The 13,469-nt window shown below is 46.6% G+C and overlaps 4 protein-coding genes across 4 annotated transcripts; 3 read left to right on the top strand and 1 right to left on the bottom strand.

Moving 5' to 3' along the window:
• Nucleotides 1–1,674: 1,674 nt before the first annotated feature.
• On the top strand, nucleotides 1,675–2,217 carry C7M61_000299 (uncharacterized protein; the record flags this gene model as incomplete). The annotated part of the gene is made up of 1 exon (XM_024855751.1): nucleotides 1,675–2,217. One exon carries the CDS (start codon nucleotides 1,675–1,677, stop codon nucleotides 2,215–2,217), a length of 543 nt encoding a protein of 180 aa, XP_024715350.1.
• A 350-nt stretch (nucleotides 2,218–2,567) lies between these two features.
• On the bottom strand, nucleotides 2,568–4,208 carry RTF1 (Rtf1p; the record flags this gene model as incomplete). The annotated part of the gene is made up of 1 exon (XM_024855750.1): nucleotides 2,568–4,208. One exon carries the CDS (start codon nucleotides 4,206–4,208, stop codon nucleotides 2,568–2,570), a length of 1,641 nt encoding a protein of 546 aa, XP_024715349.1.
• A 1,907-nt stretch (nucleotides 4,209–6,115) lies between these two features.
• Nucleotides 6,116–7,474, top strand: C7M61_000297 (uncharacterized protein; the record flags this gene model as incomplete). The annotated part of the gene is made up of 1 exon (XM_024855749.1): nucleotides 6,116–7,474. One exon carries the CDS (start codon nucleotides 6,116–6,118, stop codon nucleotides 7,472–7,474), a length of 1,359 nt encoding a protein of 452 aa, XP_024715348.1.
• A 1,618-nt stretch (nucleotides 7,475–9,092) lies between these two features.
• GLN4 (glutamine--tRNA ligase) lies at nucleotides 9,093–11,471 on the top strand (the record flags this gene model as incomplete). The annotated part of the gene is made up of 1 exon (XM_024855748.1): nucleotides 9,093–11,471. The coding sequence occupies one exon, from the start codon at nucleotides 9,093–9,095 to the stop codon at nucleotides 11,469–11,471; it is 2,379 nt and encodes a 792-aa protein (XP_024715347.1).
• Between the last annotated feature and the right edge of the window lie 1,998 nt (nucleotides 11,472–13,469).

The raw sequence follows: 13,469 nt of genomic DNA, 5'->3' as shown, positions 1-13,469 counted from the left end.
TTTTTGGAAAATTCTCATTGTGTTGTTGACATTCTTCACAGAGTCGCTCCACAATGGACATACAATGCAAGTCCAGCCCCCTTCGGCTCACAAAACCCTGCATTTTTTTTGGCCGACTGCCAAGTTCTCGTCTAATGTACTCTACAACACTAGTATAATAGTATGGCCCAACATTCCAAATGGGGAGTTTAGACGGGGCTTTAGACTACCTAAATGGCGGGGTGGGAGGAGAAGAGACAAATTGGTAGAGATTTAGCTGAAAAAGGAATAGGCGTCTTTTCGTTTTGAGAGACCCAAAATAAATTTAGAATAAATGGAAAAACGGGGAACTGCTTTAGGTGATATAGGTTGTTAGGGACCGTGACGCACCGCGCTGTCAAGACCGTAAATGAGTGCCAAATATGTGACACTCCCATAGCTAGTAGGCGGTGGTTTTACCATAAATACGTATGGTGGTCGGAAAAAACGTAAACACAAAAGAGACAAATCATAAGACAATGTGGCAGCCGGGACTCTCGGAACAAGGGCCCCTCTGCTGCTGAGCGGATGTCTCGGAAGCTAAGACACGCCGATTCCAGAAAGAGCGCAGATGACACAGAGTCTCCACCAATGAGCAATTTTGACTCACTGACGTCAAATGCAAATATTCACGAGGAGTTAAATCGTAAAACATGATTCAGCTGAATTTGCAGAAGGTCAGCGTACCCCGGACTCGTAATTGTAGGTCACAGGGAAGCCGGGTGGCCAGCCGTGACCCATGGGGAAAACCCGACTTCAGCCGTATCCGATGGAAACACGATCAGTCATCAAGAACAGGCTTACAAACCGTTATGAAGCAGCTTACGGGGGTTGTTTTCGCCACTATTTCGGCTGCGGTCACGGGAAAGGCTGGCTGCGAATTCGGAAGCCGGGAGCACTGTATCTCCGCCCGCAGGCATCGTACAAAGATTCTAAACACATATTCGTAATCCTCACATCTCCCGCTGCAGCTACATCCAAATACCGCCTAAAAAAGCTCAAAACTCGGCCGTTTTGACGGAGGGTAGGAACTGCTGAGGTAAGCTGGTGTACGGGTGTCCATCACGCTTACTCACCCAGCGACGGTTTTTGGCCTCTGCGGCGGCACTAATGCGTGCCGCTTACATAAGCGCCGCGGCGAACACCATTGTTTCGACTTTCTCCGACGGAAGCCGGGGGGTTGCGAGCCCCGCGCGTCTTGTTTTCTCCATTTCTCTCCCGCGTCGGCTGGTTACGGCCGGTTCTAATCCCGACCCAGCTTAGTATATAGTGCAGCAGCCGGGGCCATCTCGTAAAAACGCTTCACTAATTTCGAAAAACCTTAAAAAGGCCCTCTTCTCTTAGAAAACATTTCGGCCTTGCCCACCACCCTAGCCTTCGCCCACTTGCCTTGCCCTTAGACCTGCCTGGCACTTGACATATTTTTAGGGCTTTCACATCGCTGCTGCGTCTCTGGCTGCGAAATCGAACCATCACAAAAAAGTCAGATCGACTTATTTCTGTTAATTCATCCCTGTCTCGGCCCATCACTACGGGATCTGGACCTTTACCGAGGAACATACCACTCTCAGGGTCCTCCAGCCTTGGCATTTGCACCCATATATCACTCGGGGCTCACGTCACTTTACCGGCATCACCAACTTTTTCTTTCTCCCCATGTGGCAACAGAAGTTCGACCAGGGCCTTCAAATGACCTACTACGTCAATTCGGATGACGGCCAGGTCTCCTTTGACCTACCCTGTGAGGTCCACCAGAAGAAGAAGAGCAAAGAGAACCTTCTTCAGCGCATCACCTCGGCTCTTTCCCTAAGGCGCTCCAAATCAGAGGAGTGCCCAATCTCCAAGAACGAAGAGGAGACTTACACCACTGCGGCCACCAGCCTTCAAAACTCGCCTGAACCAAAGGAGGAGCCTTCACTGCCCATCAACATGAGCAGGGTTCCCAGTGAAAGCTATCTTTTGGAAAAGGCATTCAACCTACATCCCCATGAAGGCGATGTGGCCAGCATATCCTCTGACGAGCTGATTCAGAGTTTCTACTCCGACATTGTCGCCAACGATGTTTACTACGACTACGCCCGTCTGGTTTACTGTGACGGTGACTCGGAAGAAAAGGAACAAGGTTTCTTCAACGAGGACTACGAAAAAGAGCTCGAAAGAGAGGAGCTTCGGCTTCAGATGATCAAGGAATTGTATTGAATAGGAGAAGCAACCTGAGTCATACAGAGGTAATACCATCGTGACCTTGCTATCTCCCGAATTAAGGGCCCTGGCCCTCGGCTATTTATTCATGTATATATATCGGTGTAATGGACGGATTGGATAGAAGTTTGTAAACATGCCTCGAGCTTTTCTTGGAACCCCTGTTTGGTTTGAACTCTAGACTAGCGGTTTTGAGCTAAACTACTGGTTTGATGCATCACCCCAAGATTTGTGGTTTGGAGCCATTTGTTCTACCCTGCATTATCACGTCATGCTTTGGATCTATATCCGCGGTTGGGCACGGCCCATATTGTACAGTAAGACACTCCCGGAGCTAGCAGGAACAATTAAAGCGTGGGCACAATATTCACGTCCACCTGGGCAATCAACTTGTCGAAAACGCCCATTTCTCTGTACGTGGAAGTGGCAATCTTGGCTTCAATCTCGTTCTTCTCAGCAATCATAGTGTCGTAGTTGGCCCTGGCATCTTGTATGGCCTTCTGGTTTTCCTCCTGAGCAAGCTCCTTATAGAACACCCTGGCGTTTGTCTTGAGACGCGAGAAAGCATCGCCCTCGATAGATTCAGAACCCTTCTTCATAGATTTGAGCTCGGCTTTTCTGACGTTCGTCTGGTTCAACTTTCTGTTTCTCTCATTAACCTTCGACATACTAGTCAAAGAGCTCTTACTGGCTCTCTCGTTATCCTTGAGTAAGATCAGTTCCATCTCTCTGATACGACTTGACAATTCTTTAACCTTGTCGACATTGCCTTCTTGTCTGGCCACCCTCAACTCATCCATGGCCTTGGACTTTTCGTAAACAGCATCGTATGCTCTCATTCCGTTCTTCATCTTTTGCTTTCTTGAAATCATCTCATCAATGTCTTGGTTTGTGAGACCACTGTTCATCAAACGATGAAGATCCTCAGCCTTCTCGTTCACGTCATCAACATATGGAGGATCCTCGTTTGTTTTGCCCAATTCTTGGAGATATCTGTCAAACTCCTCGGGGGAAATATCACCATCACTGAAGACTGTGAATGGAAATTCTTTGGTTTGCTGCCTGTTTTGACTGACGAGCAAGTACATATCCGTTCTGGTCTCACCAACCAGGTATTGTTTCTGTGGATACGTAACAACCTCTTCAATTTGAACCACTCTGTACATTGGACGACGAGTTCTCTTGTCGACTCCGACGTTAATTTTACCAAACGCCTTCGAAACAGCCTCTCCGAAGTTACGGTAGTAAAGATATTTGGAAAGGAAGCTGCGGCCGATCTTGATCTTGTTGATATGAGCCGCGGAAGCCTTTTCGAAGCTGCGAGGGCGGTACTTGGATTTCCCGCTTCCCCATACGACTTCATCCTCCCCATAAGCATCCTCATCATCTTCAATCTCTTCCTCCTCCTCTTCCTCTTCTTCTTCTTCAGATTCATAATCGTCAGCAGCTTTACGGGACTTGCGTTCTCTTTGCTTTCTCAACTCGCTCAACTTGTCCAACTTGGAGGACCTAGCGCCCAGAGTTGCCTGTCGACTACTGGTTCTGGTTTTCTTTTCCGTACCTTGAGCCTGCTTCAATCTCTGCCTGAGATAAATCTTCTCATTGTATCTGTCCATTTCCTGAGATCTTTCAAAGAGAGTCTGTTCTCTTTCAATTTCGTCCATGTCGAGCAAATGCTCCCGATCTTCCTCATCCTTGTATTTTCCTTCTAGAGGATATGGGTTGGTCAATTCTTCTTCGTCCTCATCAAGAACCCTTGAATCGTCCACGTCGGCATCATCATCACCAGCATCATCCTCAAAGTCGGGTTCTTCATCCTCGTCTTCATTTTCACCTTCTTCCTCCTCTTCCTCTTCATCAGAAGATCCTGTCTTCAATCTCTTTCTGGGGCCATCATCAAGACCCGCCCTCTTGGCGACATTGTCGTTTTCCTCGCTACCAGAATCAGCTCCAGCAAGCGCCAACAAATCATCATCCAAGTCCGACATTTTGTTTGATGATGTGAGTAAAGTTAGGGTGTTGTAGTTGGCGTCGTGATATCGATGATAATACATGCAGGACCCCAAGTATAGCTCAAAGGTTATCTTGACAAAACCGTTAAAATAAATCTTAGGAAATTTCGCTTGTTGAATTTTTTTGATTTACTATTGACTAATTACTGGTGAAGCTTATAAGAGAGGCCCTTTAATGATTATCTCAGTATATGAGTGTGGACATCGTGGGTAAGCAGGTTGCAAAAGTAATAAAACTCAATACTCGCAACCCCGGACTTATAATAACACCAATAACAATTCTCATTAGATAAACAATCAAGTAAATAACTCTGATGTACACCTTGTGCCCGATTAATTTGATGATCTTGAGAGGTATTGCTTGAGCGAGAGTGAGGTAGTTTTGAGAAGAACCGAGTGGGGCTCGTGTGAAAAGGTGTTGACATAAAACAGCTAGTTCTAAGAACCGTGCTGATACGTTAATAAGCTGACTTGTAGAGATGGATCAGGCCAAAACCTATGCTACGTGATGTATCTGCAAGTTTAAGAGGTGATGGTGTCTCAAGATCATGTGTGAAGAAGTTTAGCAGCAACTTAGATCAATGCAATTCATCTTGAAACATTTTGAAAAGAAGATGAACAATTCACCAAATGTTCGGTCCACTCTATAGTCTAACAGCACTACGCTCGCATGATGTCTCAGATTACTTCCTTACCGCGAGTGAACAACTAGTGGACCCTAGTTCACAAAAAGAAAACAAAGATGACTATGGGAACGGACAAGACAAAGCTTCTTTACAAATATTGAACTGTAAACTTCATCCATGTCCTAGATCTGTGGTACCTCCCAGGGCTGGGGCCGCGACCTCACTCACGTGACCCGAGTGACTGCTCAAATTACATGCTACAACAAACGTCTCTGATATGATGTTTTATTAATATGACAACGCTATGCCGGAGCTAATACACACCCACGTAGTATGTGGCAAAACCACCACACTTAACGCAATCTTCTGGCCTCACGCTCAGACTCCATCAAGCACAAGATGTCGTTCTCTCTGACTGGACCCTTGACGTTTCTGACAATGGTTCTGGAAGAGTCCTCGAGGAACTCAACTCTGACCTGGGTGACACCACCTCTGGAACCGGTTCTACCCAAAACCTTGATGACCTTAGCAAGAGTAACTGGAGTCTTAGTGTCCTGATCTGTTAGTATATGTGTTGAAGCGAAAACAAATCGCCTGGCGAAAGGTAGGTGCTTGTCATTGAACGAATCTTCGATGAATCCGATGAATGTCTAAGGAGTTGGTCTTCATTGACTTGGATACTCCATCTATGAATATTGAACAGACTAAAGGGAAAATTGGAATTCTGATAACACGGGGATGACGGGACAGCTCAGGGGATTCGGATGCCAAAATATCATGGCGTATTTCAAACATACCATTTTGTATAAGTAGTTGTATGTAGTGGAAGGACTGTGATGGGGAGAAAAATTTGAAAAAATTTCGTGGTAGTCGCTCTACAGAGTTGGCCAAGACACGACCGCGACAGAGAGAAGACTTCGAGGGGCCAGGACGTGCGAGCCACAACACGTGAGCAGGAGCATGTGAGACATCACGAGATCAGGAGCACGTGAGTTTCTGATGATGCAGTTGCTGATAAGGCTTCTACTTTGAGCCGCCATCGAGCCAAAACCAAAGCAGATCACTACAAGTATTTAAGGGAGGTCTTGGATTATACCGGAGACTTATTGGGCAAATTTCGCCGGATATTGCCAAATTTAGATATATCTCCGTTGCCACCGTTCGGGCGCCACCGGGTCTATTTGCTACCGAAAGCCGCGCACTTATACCTCGCGTCCGCAACATTAGATCTCCTCGATAGATAACGGTTTCTGCAACATGTCTGAATCAAAACCAAAGAAAAAGAGTGAGTTCAACGACGGCAGGAAGCAACCTGTGTACAGATGGCGAGATTCCTTCTCTGATTGGTGGAAACAAAGCTGGAGTCTGGAATACTCCGACTCGAAGGTTGAATCACGGCTACTCTCATTCTTGCCGTTTTGGCCCGATCCTGATTCCAAGAGACAGGCAAAATTCATTGACACGGATATTGGCAATGGAAACCATATCCACGAGTTTTATATTGAAAACACCGAAAAACCAGCCAATGGCGAAGCCGCATTTCCAAATCAAGTGAGCGATTTGGTGCTTGTCCACGGTTATGCAGCATCTTTGGGGCTTTTCTTCGAGAATTTTGACTCGATATCGCTGGTGCCAGGCATCAAAATTCATGCTATAGATCTTTTGGGCTTTGGGTTGTCTTCTCGCCCTTCTTTCCCCAAACTTCCTTGCGACACCAAGGAGGATATTTATAAGATCGAGGACTGGTTCATAGACGCTTTAGAGAAGTGGCGTCAGGAACGAGGCATCAATAGGTTTGTGCTTGTGGGTCATTCCTTCGGCGGTTATTTGAGCTGCGCTTATGCACGGAAATATAACAAAGAAACCGAAGGAAAGCGCTTGATCGAGAAGCTTGTGCTTTTGAGCCCTGTCGGCGTGGAAAGAAGCAAATACTCCTTGTTAAAGGGCGCCGAGCTACCTAAAGAACAGATTTCGGCAGATGCCAGGTCTGCTGAGAATAAAGAGGAACCCACTGTCCCGCTCCAGAGGGAGTTTTCGGCTAATCAAGCTGACATCATCGATGGCAAAGAGCCCAAGACGATCAACCACCCCGGCTCTGCTACAGAAGCTCAAGAGAATTTTGGAGCTGATTGGTTTATCTGGCTCTGGAGGCATCACGTTTCACCATTTTCCATCGTGCGTAAAAGTGGCCCTATGAGGTCGAAATGGATATCCAACTGGACGGGCCACAGGTTCTCGCACATCTACTTGGAAAACCCCGAGCGGTATCAAAATATTCATGATTACTTCTACCGTATATTTAATGGGTCAGGCAGTGGCGAGTACGCTATAACGAGAATCCTTGATCGTGGCGGTTTAGCGAGACTACCCTTACTTGATAGATGTCCTGAGAAGTTTGTTCAGATGAAGCTTCCTTCTTTGTGGCTCTATGGCGACAAGGACTGGATGAACGAGGTGGCAGGTGAGGAGATGACGAAGGAGATTAACAGAGTGGCCAAGCTGAAGGGAGAGAAGCCTCTAGCAGATTTCGGTATTCTTTCCAACGCTGGCCATCATTTGTACTTGGACAATCCCAAGGATTTTTCCAGCGTGTTGTTCAAGTTTTTAGAGAAGTGAAGTAGAGCATAGCATAGACATAGATGTACCAATAATAAAGATAAGATAAGAGAGAGAGAGAGAGCGGTTCTCCCCTAAGGATTTCAAGTAGACAAGCCTTGCGGAGGTATCAGGAGATGCTCCCAAAGACGACATCCTTCAAGGGCTAAATTAGACATCTGAAGAAGGAAATCAACAAGTGAACCATCTGATGTTTTAACTCTACTGGGTATTTCAATGTTTTTGCTTATCGAGAGCTAATCTTATTGCACAATAGATATTATATCGCTGATCAGACTACAGATTAACTCACTCACAGGTGAAACCTCCTAAGACACCAAGCCTCATTTCGGTTCTAGAAGCCACACTGTGGAAAATCCCAAAGCTTATAATGGCCGATTTCAATGACCTCAGGTTGCTGAAATTCACGACTTTAATGCGACGTCGGTGACTTGCTAATTGCCTGAAAAAGACCGAGTCGGACACTATGGATTGTCCCGCCTTAGATTTACAATGGAGTTCAACAAAAGATTCACAATGAGCTCACACGACAAAGTCTCATTAGAACAAAGAAGAGGAGGAGGCTTGTCACATCTCGGAGCTGGAGTTCCGAGGCCATTAAGTTGTTTCTGCGGAGAATTGAATTACAAGGGAATATTGCAAAGATCTTCAGACAGGTTTGGGTGAAAAATGAGAGTTGAAAGCAGAACAGTAAGTAACAACAAATGCGGGAGAGTTCTTTGTAAACTTGGTGTCAAAAAAAATTGTAAAAGGTTGGTAGAATAAGAAGACAAGTAGTTGAGCCACATTGACAAGAGACTAAAATTTCAGACTCAATGCTGGAGAGACTTCGGGATATACGTAAATGGGTGGCTTGGCTGGTTAGACTTTAGAGACATTTTCAGCCAGTAATGCAGGGATTTTCCTAATACGGCGGACCTGGTCCGAGACCGATTCCGTTCTAAGGAATAGGCCATGGCACAGATAAAACAAGCGAGTAGGGAAAAAGTGTGCGGCTAAAGCACATTACTCCACACATAGGCACAGAAACTAATTTCAACATGATTTACTAAAAATAAAAAGATCGGTTGTTTCAATGGGATAAAGTTTGTGCGAGGGTCTGTTGGGTGTGAATGGTTGGAAGGATCTTGGGCGACGCAGGAGATGCATTGTTTCAAGAGGCTTTATGAGGCTGCTGCGTGGAAACGAGGTGTGTATGCAGTACAAACATGGGCTAGTCTTGTTGGGGCTGGCGATTGCGGAGAGGTGCTGGGCCGCCCAAAGGGGTTGAAAATCAGTGGAGGCTAGCCGGGTTTGGAGAATTGATGATCTAGGGTTCGGAAGTGGACAAATCGGGGGTTAAACCGGGGGAATTAACGAGGGTGATTTCAAACTGAGCCGGGGGTTCCACCGAGGGATCCTGAAGCTGCTCACACAAAATAGCAATGTACATAGATTCTGAGCCAGATTCTTTTCATAAACTTACGCCCTCCCAAACCTGAACTCAAGATGCCATTTTCTCTGACTCCATTCGATTGAGGTGAGCCCTAGGGAGAGTCGTGCGCAAACCAAAGGTTCACCAAGACTCACCAAAAAAAATCCCAGCTCAGTTTTGCATATATCATCTATCAGAATCATCATGTCTTCAGAGGAGCTCATAGAAAGATTCCAGAGCATTGGGCTTTCTGCACCCAAAGCCAAGGAGTATGCAAGAAATGCAAAGACCTCTGCTGCTTTTGTGGAAGTCCTAGACGAAGGCAAGGTCACTAGCGAGAACGAGAAGAAGCTCAGTCTTTTATACAACTTAGCCGTTTTGGCCAAAAATGATGGACTTGACCCCAAGCACCGTTCCTTGGTTACAAAGGCTGTTGTCGATGAACGCCTTAAAACAAATCTCCAGATCCAGGAAGCTGTGAAGTATCTCAAAACCAAAGGAGACGACGCTACTGAGGAAGGCATGAACGAGGTGTCTGGTGTGGGCATTGAGATCACCAAGGATGACGTCCGCAAGGAGATCTTGAACTACATTGAGCAAAACAAGGAGGAGGTTTTGGCTAGAAGATACGCTGGTGTTCCTTCGCTCTTGGGCCAGGCCAAGAAGATTCCTGCTTTGAAATGGGCTGCTCCAACTGACTTCAAGCCTGTTGTGGATGAAATTGCATTGGAGCTTTTTGGCCCCAAGGATGAAAGAGATGTTGTCAAGAAGGAGAAGAAAAAGAAGGAATCCAAGACCGAAAAGACTCAACAGCCAGTGAAGGAAAGATCCATGTACAGTGAGGGATTCTTGGGAGAGTTGCACAAGCCAGGCCAGAACCCACAGGCCTTCCCTGAATTGATGGACGAACACTTGGCTTTCACCAAGGGTAAGGTCTTCACGAGATTCCCTCCAGAACCAAACGGGTTTCTTCACATTGGTCACTCCAAGGCTATCATGGTGAACTTTGGCTATGCTAAATACCACGGCGGCAACTGTTACTTGCGTTTCGACGATACCAACCCCGAAGCCGAGGAGGAGGTTTACTTCAACTCTATCAAGAGCATGGTGTCGTGGCTTGGATTCGAGCCTTGGAAGATCACCTACTCTTCCGACTACTTTGACCAGTTGTACGAATTGGCTGAGAAGTTGATTGAGGTTGGAAAGGCTTACGTTTGTCACTGTACTCCCGAGGAGGTCAAGGCCCAGAGAGGCTTGAAGGCTGATGGAACCTTGGGTGGTGAGAGATTCCCATCTCCATACGCTTCTCGTACCGTGGAAGAGAACTTGACCGAGTTCAGAAAAATGAGAGACGGTCACTACAAGCTGGGTGAGGCTGTTTTGCGTATGAAACAGGATATCCAATCCCCCAACCCTCAAATGTGGGACCTCGTCGCTTACCGTGTGTTGAACGCTCCACACCACAGAACCGGTGACAAGTGGAAGATCTACCCTACTTATGACTTCACCCACTGTTTGGTCGATTCCTTCGAGAACATCTCCCACTCCTTGTGCACCACCGAGTTCCGCTTATCCAGAGAGTCTTACGAATGGTTGTGTGACGCTTTGCATGTTTATAGACCCGCCCAGAGAGAATACGGTCGTCTCAACATCACAGGTACGATTTTGTCCAAGAGAAAGATCGCCAAGTTGGTCAACGATGGCCACGTGAGAGGCTGGGATGACCCTAGACTTTACACTTTGGAAGCCATCAAGCGTCGTGGTGTTCCTCCAGGAGCCATTTTGTCATTTATCAACACTTTGGGTGTGACGACTGCCACCACTAATATCCAGGTTGTCAGACTCGAGAGTGCTGTTAGAGCCTACCTTGATAGTACCACACCTAGATTGATGCTTTTGCTGGAGCCATTGTTGTGTGAGGTGGTGAATGTGGACGAGAATTTTGCGGAAGAGGTTGAAATTCCATTCAAGCCTGGTGCTGAGGACAAGCTTGGCACTAGAAAGCTCAAGTTCACCAAGAGATTCTACATCGACCGTTCCGATTACAGAGACGAAGTCGACAAGGAATACTTCAGATTGGCTCCTGGCCAGCCTGTTGGTTTGATGAAAGTTCCTTACAACGTTTCTGTGAAGGAGGTTATTAGAGATGAGTCTGGTAAGGTGACCAAATTGTTGGTGAACTACGACTCTGACGCCAAGAAGAAGCCCAAGACTTTTATCCAGTGGGTGGGCGAGAGCAATGTCAAGAAGATTAAGGAGACCAGATTGTACAACCAGTTGTTCACAAGCGAGAACCCTAGCGCTCATCCTGACGGTTTCTTAACTGACATCAACCCTGATTCCGAAGAGGTCATCAAGGACTCAATTATCGAGGCTGGTGGATTTAACGAAATTGTTAAAAAGTCTCCATTGAACATTGGAATCGAAGGCTCTGATTTCAACATCAATGAGACCGAAGGCCCTCAGACAGTCAGATTCCAGGCTCTCAGAATCGGCTACTTCTGCATGGACAAAGACTCTAACGGGGACGATGTTGTCTTGAACAGGATTGTCACATTGAAGGAAGACTCCGCCAAGGCCTAATCCGGATGTAACCGCTCGGTTATCCGAGGCCAGAAAAGCAGCTAATGCTAAATTTCGAGCTCGTTCAAGCACGGCATCGTGTTTTTGCACGCAAGCAACCAAACGGTGTCTGTGCCCGCGCAAATTCTCGCCGTTTTGGGACCCTTACTTCGTGATGCGCAGCATGGGCTGTTTCAAGTGCGTTCAATAGCTGGTGATTCCCGAAGAAGTGTTCCGCTTAGTGTTCCGACGGGGCGATTTAACTTTGTGGCCATGAGCAATCAACACTGCCATGTTGTCGTGAGGCTAGTGTTTGGGGTTGATAGGTATGGCGGGTATATTGTGAGATACGCATGTTACGTCAAAAGGCTGCGTTTATTGTATGGGGAAAGGTCGGCAACTACAAGCCTGAACGTTTACCCCTAACCTTGAGTACCTTCCGTGTATCTTGCCGAACCCTCGGTTGACGTTGATGTTTCCGTGGATAATTGAATTGCGTGACGATGTTGCAGATCGAACTGATGAACGCAGGTCGAGAAGACGTCAGCAGCATGTCTCAAAGGGGAAGCATCAACGGTGAGGTGTAACTTCATGATGTTCTGCAACAATTAGCGAGCCATCTAGGCAAGATCTACGTTTTATGGAGCATAAAGTTCAGATCGAAAGACTGAAGCATCGAGATCGGCGCTCAGCTGATGTCAAACCTACATCCAATACAAAGTTTTAATTGAACAAGAGGTTGATCTAGAAACCGTTGATGATTGTAAAGAGCACAAATTGTAAATTCTGAAGGGCTGGCTCGGCCTTGGTACAATGCAGAAGGACTTATAGCAAGCACGGCAAGGAGGGGCGGGTCGTCTTAACTAGATAGCCGAATCCCGAACTCCGATGTAGGCTTTTTTTTTTGAGGTAAACGATTTTAAGAACCAATTCCAGGAACTGAAATTTTAGTGCTCATTTAAGATTAAGGTTCAGGCTGAAATGGGTGCAAAAAAAAGCACACACATTACGAGGGTGCGATGAGGGCGCACCGCACCGGGGGCTAAAATTTTCTAAGGTTTCTTATCAGCAGTTTAGGGAAATGGGGCGAGGGAGCACACCCTGCAGTCCGTACATATGGAACATAGAAAATATTCGGTTTGGCAACTCAAACGTACATAGATTTTCGGAGTTTTTTGAAACTGATTTTTCTTCGATACCCAAACGAGGGTCCAGGCTTCCCGTAATTTTTCCCAAATGGGCGTCATGGTTGCTGCGGCCCGTGCGGCTCATCGACGGCTGTGGAGGAGATGGGGTAAGGAGTGGGGCATTAGCTGGAGAGAGCGTGTCGATGCATGGAATTCAAGCCTCGCGGCGCGACTTCCGAGGGCACCGAAGAGGATAAATTACCTAGGATGAGGAAGTTGATGATGAAATAGACTCCGATTTGCCATAAAAACCTGATTTATGGGGGGTTTTGAAAAAAGGTATTGCCAGAAGGGGACGGAATGGAATCGGATACGTGAGGCGTCGAATGATGTTTGAATAAAAAAAAACATCACATTGTAGTTGGCCTCACACAATTTTTCACTTTCGTGCACTGAGGCTTCTACTCGCCTAGGCTTAATACTCAACACTGTGTAGGTTAGATAGGGGCAAGAGGAATGTATTTACCCAAATGTCGTTAATGTAGTGATTTTCTGATGTGCAAAGAAGTTCGTATTCGATACTCGGAGATCTCACCCCCTATTGTGTATTGAGGCGCCTACCACATATCGAGTTGTGGCACAAAAAGAACAAACAGCCTCAGTCTCAGTATGAGTCAAGTTTCATGAGAATCTCAACCTACGTAATCTGTTGTTGGGATGTGGCAGACAAAAAAAAAAAAAAAAAAAAAGATCGGATCTGGAAGACCCGGTATGTCACGGCCGGATCTCGAGGTCGCCGATCTAGAGGCTCCAATGGCACCACCGGTCGGAGCTTGACCGGATTGACCGGCAAAGACCTTGGCTGGCCGGTTTCGGGCAAACTGGCGTCCGG

The sequence above is a fragment of the Candidozyma pseudohaemuli genome, assembly GCF_003013735.1.
Source record: "Candidozyma pseudohaemuli strain B12108 chromosome Unknown scaffold00001, whole genome shotgun sequence".
Lineage (NCBI taxonomy): Eukaryota > Fungi > Ascomycota > Pichiomycetes > Serinales > Metschnikowiaceae > Candidozyma > Candidozyma pseudohaemuli.
The sequence above is the reverse complement of the archived record's forward strand: the minus strand, read 5'-3'. Positions and strand labels throughout refer to the sequence as shown.